We start from the raw sequence: 8209 nt of genomic DNA on the forward strand, positions 1-8209 counted from the left end.
TTCAACTAGAATTGGGTCCTTAAGGTACTGCAGGATTACCAACTGTCTTCTTATAACACATATATTATTGTAAATGGAAAGTTATAAAAATATTGTAAAAACAACTTAAACACGTAATATTGATATGTAAATAATGGTACTATTTTTAATAGAAACTGAAGTCCTACTATGTAAAAACCCTTTTATCGCAGAGCAATATATATTAAAGTAGTTATTTTACGTATCTTTGGTTATTAAACTCCTATTTTTAAATTGGAAGCTCAAAAACTAAACCTACCTGAAAAACTTGAATGTAATCCTGTGTGTCATAACCAAACCATCAATATGGTAATGTGAGACAAATTACATCAACCCGTATGCGGCGTCATTAATGTTGCAATCTGATCCAAACATTGAACAATAACCATTTAAACACATATCATAATTGCATCCAGACCTCATTATACAACTTAATATTCAATTTCATTGTTGTACTATAAGTGCCGTTTGTGTATAACTAAATACATATTAATTTTATTAAAAAGACGTTTAAAATTGAAAATATCGTGGTTAGTTCCAAATTGAAGATTAATTTTACTAAGACACATTCAGCCGACTGTGCTGTGGTTTTCTATCCCCATTACAACAACGTGAAACTTATAACATTTGTATACCCCTACTTTAACCTTTTTACGTTTATATTCTTCTCCAGGTATTTCCACTATAAATGTCCCGTAAATTACAGTGATTATTGCGTAATAAAGTGTAAAGCTTATATTGCCTTAAAGAAGTTCTACATTGTAAGTAAAAATATGGATTTCAATTTTATATTATTATCTTAAAAAACTATTTGAGAAAAAACATTACTTAAAAGAGATTAAAAACTAAAGAGATTAAAGTTGCTTTTCACTGTCTATAAAGAAAGAAGAAAGGCAATGACAGTCAAATGCTTTAAGTTATTGGCCACTTAAAAGTGTAGTATATTTGAGAAAATCATTCAGTTGACTTTTATCATTAACAGACAATTAATTAACAGAAAGTATAATTTAAAATACACTATAATATTGTCTACCTAATCAGTATATAGGTAATTCTTGTATTATCATACTTCTTGTGGAAGTTTGAATCTAAATGAATACTTAGTAGTACTATATAAATACTGGTGCATTAAATAGTATGATTGGATATATTTAATATAAGAATACTATTTTTTATTTTAATTTATTGGTAAAACAAACTTTTACTAGAGGTTTTCGTTTAATGTCAGATAATTAATTCGAAATGTCAATGAATAATATTGTACTCTTTCAAGTCTAAATCCTGTACTCTAAATATCAATTAGGATTAAAATATATTTAAACTTCTTTATTTCCTTCACTGTGATAAGAACGTCAAAACAAGATTAATTTGCAGCATAGAAAATACAACTAAGTCAAATATTACACTTCTGAGTAGAAATTTCGAAAACTTTGTTTGTGAAATATTTAAAAGCTTTATTCACCACAGTCTCATTCCTCTTTTTCTTAACAAGTAAAAACGTTTTCACTACACCACAGTTTGGCTTTAAAAAAATCTGAACACATTTTCAGCTGTATGTTCAAAACATAAACAAACTTACGCATCTATAAATCATGATATTATTTGAGTGGATTTCAAATTTTAAGATTTACTTTTGCATATAAGGCCTATATATAGTACAGTTAGTACGAGAGAGATAGATAGATATTGAGAGAGAGAGAGAGATGTTTTACGTACATAATTTAAAAGAAACAATTATCTTTTTTATTTTACTTGTATGGCATAATGGAAAATATAATACTTTGCAATGCCTAAACTTAAAACACTTGATGTCCAAAAGTTAATCAAGTTGTATTTGGAAGTTTGTGATCACTACAAGAAGAAAGAAAGGAAGTGAGGTCAGAGAAGAAAAGCTTTTAATAGAAATATACTAGCTATAACTGTCTAAATGTTAATATTATAAATGTTACACAATCTAACGGATCAGGGATAACCGTATATAATCTTTTGAAATAAAAATTGCAAGATTTTGTACTAAACTTCCGTGAATCACTATATGAATTAAGCAGTAATAATACAACTTTATAAATACTACTTAAAAACTTTAAATACGAAGATCAATACTGCATGTACAGCAACTTAAAGGTTTTAAAATTATCTTCATAAAATCAGAAGTGTCTACTTATGAAGGTTTTATAGAAATTTACCTACTGCTACTCACACCACTGTACATAACTAGTTTTTTAAGTAATCTTAACCAATAATAAAATGGCGGTGGGAGTTTTTTTTATTTTCCTGATACTGACCCTCTTAAATACCGTATTCTATTATCTTTATACGTTTATGTATGTATGGGCTTATACAATATAAATTGAGCTTTTAAACAAGAGAACTACCATTATTTTTATAGATCCAGACTAAATTTGGTACATTTATAGTATTTTTACATAGCTTGAATGAGTTCTTTAATAGTTTAACTAAGACAGAATGGCGGCACCTTTACAACAATCTCCACTTATTCCGATTATGTAAATTATTTATGATATGTAATTATATAAAACTTGTATATTTTCCTAACTTTATAAATTCTAAAAGCCTTAGTTCTATCACCCTTGTGCGAATTTATGTCTAAAATAATATTGCAATTTCAGTTTGACGTTTATAGAGCCCGAAGTCATCAGACTTTCGAAAAGATAGTTAAGTTTAACAACGGCTACTATTTTTCCAAAAACAAGACTCCTTATCACCTTGAATTTGAAATTATTGAGGAGTATGTAATCCACTGATATATTACCTGCAGTTTACGTTATAGATTTTCTTTGACCAAAATTATGTCATCGCAAAGAAACGTTCAATCACCATTTTACATATAACATGTCAGGTACTCCACTATATACAATGTACATCTTATAACAGAATCTGTTACAATTGTCTGTGCACAGGTTCTACAATACACAAACAAAGGCAAGTGTTTGTATCTCAGTAAAACTAATACCCTTCAACCTGTCAGGTGGAGAGGTGACTGCGGCTTGGCTGGCTGGATTAAACTTGCTGGGTTTCAATTACAGGTACATTCTTTCTCAATAATACATTTTGTACTGGAAAAAGTATTTGGATCGCCTGATAGGTAGAAAGATTGTTATTATGTAGAGTCTTCCCATGAATGAAAATTTTTAATTATGTATAATGATCTATATGCATACTTACTAATTACTTTAAGTCAATGTAAAACATAACAGTGATAATTCCTCAATTTCATAGTTATACATAATCGTTACAGTGCATATTTCTTATCATATATAGGAATGTGCCGTACATCTCGACAATATTAGGTATTGTATTTAACATGAACAACATCTGTAATCCTCGAATAATCCATGTTTTAATTTGATTTTACCACAATTATAACACTATTTTAAGTGCGTACAAATTTTGAAAATGTATCGATATTCTTAAGTAACTATAAAGCTAAAAATTACATCTGGGTCTTAATCCTCTTTTCAATTATTCTACTCCAACCATAATATTTTCATTAGTACATATTTCTTCTGAAAACTATACCAGATTACATCTATTTAGTATCTATTTACAAACCGTGCTTATGTTACAGTCATGAAATTAAATATTAATGAAATTGTACTGCAACTATCCAATACATTTACAGGGTTATTGTCCACGGGTTAGATCATATTGCTACATACCCGATAATGCAATTTTTCTCCTATTACCATATTGATAGGTTAGTTCGACTTTGACACACTGGAAATCATAAAAAAATAATTAACATTTTTTAATAAAACATTGAGATGTCGTAACGATAAGGGTATTTATGATATGTCAGATATAGTTGTTATACCACAATAAGTAAATATAAGAATACATTTGTTTCTATTCAGAATTAGGTTAACTGGAATTGTAGTTAACTAAATTCACTATATATAAAGTGATTCGCATCGTGTATAGGTTTTAATTCTAAATGCGAGTTTTTATTACACAGATTGTACCGGGGGACTAAATAATATATATTTCATTACGAAGTAAACAATGGATTATTATGAAAATATGTTCAGGAGAAAATATAATACATTATTAAATCTTGAAATATAACTAATAAACTGAAGTTCTATCGTCTAATACAAAAGGCACACAATTTTGCAAGCGAAATATGACCTGGCAGTTTGGTGCCCTTGCATAATCAGAAACCCTTATACATTTTTTTTTTTTTTTTTTTTTATTTTTTTATTTTTATTTTGTAACACATAATTTTACATAATCATGGCCCCACCAAGTCAACATGACTTATCGGTGAGGTCCATAATGAAACCTAAAAAAAAGCAAGATACAAAATTACAGTTTCATTAATTATTTGTTTTGATCAGTTTATAGTTCATGCTTTTTCAAGAAAATGTTATATTGCTCTTTGTGTGGCTGTGGTGCTTCTATAACTCCAGATTTTTAAATATTGGCATTTTATATAGCATTAAGGGGATAATACATACATTATTCAGAGTATAAATAGATAATAAATTATATAACTGGATATATAAACAAAATATATAAAATATTGCCCATCAACAAATAACATTCTATAAATAGTTAAATATAAGCAACAAATCTCTAAACATTCAACAACAATAACAAAAATCTCAATAAATAACATGAACCATCAAACAACAACAATAACAATAAATATTTAACATTATATACATCCTAGTTTTTAACAAAATCTGGTTGATCACAGAAGTAACGAAAATTTACCCACTCATTCACTTCATTTGTCTGTGCATGTGTGTGTGTTTAGATGTTAGTGTAGCTAGATGTAGTTCATGCTAAGTAGTCAGCTCAATGTGTGTCGTAGTAATCCATCTCTGCACTGCCTCTCTAAAAACCCAGAAGTTTCTCAAGCTTTCAATTTCATCTGGAAGTAAGTTAAAATAATATGGAATATAAAACTCGGGTAACCTCTCACCAAACTTTGTGGCCATTCTCGGTATAGAATATTTTGTGGAGAGTCGTGTGTTGAAAATCCTTGTTCTTTTTATTTTGTGTTCATTTTTATTAAAATTATCCATAATATATTTCTGTATATATATATAACTGTTTGGGATTCATTAAAGTTTTAACCATTTCATTGTTTCCAAATAGTCTTATCAAACACCTATTTTGCAAATTCTTTATAATGTTTAAATGGGATGTAGCAGCTGCACCCCAAATACCAATACCATATCTAATGTTGGATTCCACCAGCGATTGATATGCAACCATCTTTACCTTATTATTGGTAACTTTATCACTCAACGTACATATAGCAGCAACACAAGGATTCAACCTTTTATGAAGATCATAAATGTGTTCATTAAATATCATTTTCCTGTCTAGAGTCAGTCCCAAGTATTTGAATTTATCCACTAGCCTTATATTATCACAGTCACAATTAATGTTAATATTAGATTTATGTAGACAGTCACAACCATGTAACTTAACAATAATTTCTTCATTGGCTGACATGTTCTGGGGCAAAAATGCATCATGGCTGTCTTCTGTCCGTTTATAATAAGTTTTTTATCATGTGCCCATTTAGTTAAAATTTTAAAATCTCTATTTAGTTTCTCAGTTGCACTGCCTAATTGTCTATGTCCACTTATAATTACTATATCATCAGCATAGGCTAAAATTGTGCAATAATAAACAAACTAGTTTACAAACAGTAAAGTGTTCGATATTTTAACATTTGAGACTTTAACAAATACCATAACATTAACGTAAACTTTTGGAGACAAAGCGTAAAAAGAAAATTCCACACATTTTGTTATAGAAACATTTATAAAACTGTACTCAATAAAAATTGAGAATTTCACATATTAATTATATATCATCTGATACCTTAAAGTTTGAATAAATCTTATTTTATACACAGAAAAGAAGGAGTTTTAAGATAAGACATGTCTTACCATGGAAGTTGGCTGAGTGTAATTGAACCCTATCACACGTTCAATAAGCTATAAAAGTTCCTTTGCGTCTAAGAGGGGAATATAAAAATGCCTTTTCTCTTTGATTGTCTATCTACCTATGCCTGTCTATCTACCTATGCCGGTCTATCTACCTATGCCTGTCTATCTACCTATGCCTGTCTATCTACCTATGCCTGTCTATCTACCTATGCCTGTCTAGCTGTATGGAACTCGAAAGTAAAGTGGACTATAGACTTTAAATGCACGTAACCTTAGCAAAGCCTGTTACGTGACACATCTTGATAGAGCAGAATATCCTCTGAGAGCTCCCGGCCTCTGAACCCTATCACACGTTCAATAAGCTATAAAAGTTTTTTGCGTCTAAGAGGGGAATATAAAAATGCCTTTTCTCTTTGATTGTCTATCTACCTATGCCTGTCTATCTAACTATGCCGGTCTATCTACCTATGCCTGTTTATCTACCTATGCCTGTCTATCTACCTATGCCTGTCTATCTACCTATACCTGTCTATCTACCTATGCCTGTCTATCTACCTATGCCTGTCTATCTACCTATGCCTGTCTATCTACCTATGCCTGTCTATCTAACTATGCCTGTCTATCTACCTATGCCTGTCTATCTACCTATGCCTGTCTATCTAACTATGCCTGTCTATCTACCTATGCCTGTCTATCTACCTATACCTGTCTATCTACCTATGCCTGTCTATCTACCTATGCCTGTCTATCTACCTATGCCTGTCTATCTACCTATGCCTGTCTATCTACCTATGCCTGTCTATCTACCTATACCTGTCTATCTACCTATGCCTGTCTATCTACCTATGCCTGTCTATCTACCTATGCCTGTCTATCTACCTATGCCTGTCTATCTACCTATGCCTGTCTATCTACCTATGCCTGTCTATCTAACTATGCCTGTCTATCTACCTATGCCTGTCTATCTACCTATACCTGTCTATCTACCTATGCCTGTCTATCTACCTATGCCTGTCTATCTACCTATGCCTGTCTATCTACCTATGCCTGTCTATCTACCTATGCCTGTCTAGCTGTCTGGAACTCGAAAGTAAAGTGGACTATAGACTTTAAATGCACGTAACCTTAGCAAAGCCTGTTACGTGACACATGTTGATAGAGCAGAATATCCTCTGAGAGCTCCCGGCCTCTGGCTTCTCGCCTGTTGTAAGCCTAAGCCTATTATCGAGACTCTGAGAGTTCTCAGTCGCTAGAAGTTCCGGCTGTTGACAGGTATCACGTCAAACAACTCCTGGATTCTAACAGCTCCAATATTTTGAGCGCTAACAGCATCTATTGTGCACCGTTTCCAGGTCGTTTCTTGCCTCTGGCAGTATCTCATTTCTATTAAGCCGGAGGTTAAAACAGGAGTGACACTCTGAGAGCTCTCAGCCGTTAGAAGTTCCTGGCTTTTGGGTAGTCTCAGTCGCAGGCTACACTCAATTTCTAACAGCTCCAATTTATTGGGCGCGAACAGCATTTTGATCATAGCAAAACATTATCATATTAGGTTATTTTGAGAATTTAAAATTTCTATGTGAATTTTGTCATTAACCCTTGACTACAAATACGATTTTACGGTACAGTGAATGTGTCACACAATTGTCGGGTTTGGTCCACACAGTTAAACGTGAATCTACAGTAAGTAAATAAACCAGATAAGGAATATTTAGGTAAAGTTAAAATCTTTACAAAGTTTTAAAACCACCATAACGACAAGATTCACCATTCAAAATATCTGCTACGTATTTTACACCACAGTACAGAACAGTGGACTGGACAGTGCTAGGCTACTTACTATGTAAAGACACACTCTGATGTCGCTGCCACTGCAGTACGACGTGAGCTGACATTTTGTTTGTCTTCCGTGTCGATTACAATTAAAGTACAAGTCACACATTGATGGGGGAGATTCATCATGGTTTATCTCAAGAACCCATCACAATGCCACATAATTAAAACAAATGTGGGGAGTAAGACTATACCTATTGCATATTATTGTGTACGCCTATTATTCCCGTAACAGACAGAGTTCACACATTAACATGAGGTAGAGTGGTAGAGAGGGCTAAATAGCCCAAAATCCGCCTCTTAAATAAAGGCATATTTCATATTTCATTAACAGCTATATAAATAAAGCTAAATAACAAGCTTTTATAATTGCCTATAACAAGATTGCAATTGGCCTAAAATTAAACAACGACTAATAGTACATATTAAAT

The 8209-nt window shown here is 31.8% G+C and overlaps 1 protein-coding gene across 1 annotated transcript; it reads left to right on the plus strand.

Annotated features, from left to right (window-relative positions):
- The first annotated feature begins 6397 nt into the window (after positions 1-6397).
- LOC124370762 (proline-rich protein 4-like) lies at positions 6398-7021 on the plus strand. Its single transcript, XM_046829062.1, has one exon. It carries the CDS (start codon positions 6398-6400, stop codon positions 7019-7021), a length of 624 nt encoding a protein of 207 aa, XP_046685018.1.
- The last annotated feature ends 1188 nt before the right edge of the window (positions 7022-8209 follow it).

Source organism: Homalodisca vitripennis, unplaced genomic scaffold (genome assembly GCF_021130785.1).
Source record: "Homalodisca vitripennis isolate AUS2020 unplaced genomic scaffold, UT_GWSS_2.1 ScUCBcl_476;HRSCAF=2562, whole genome shotgun sequence".
Lineage (NCBI taxonomy): Eukaryota > Metazoa > Arthropoda > Insecta > Hemiptera > Cicadellidae > Homalodisca > Homalodisca vitripennis.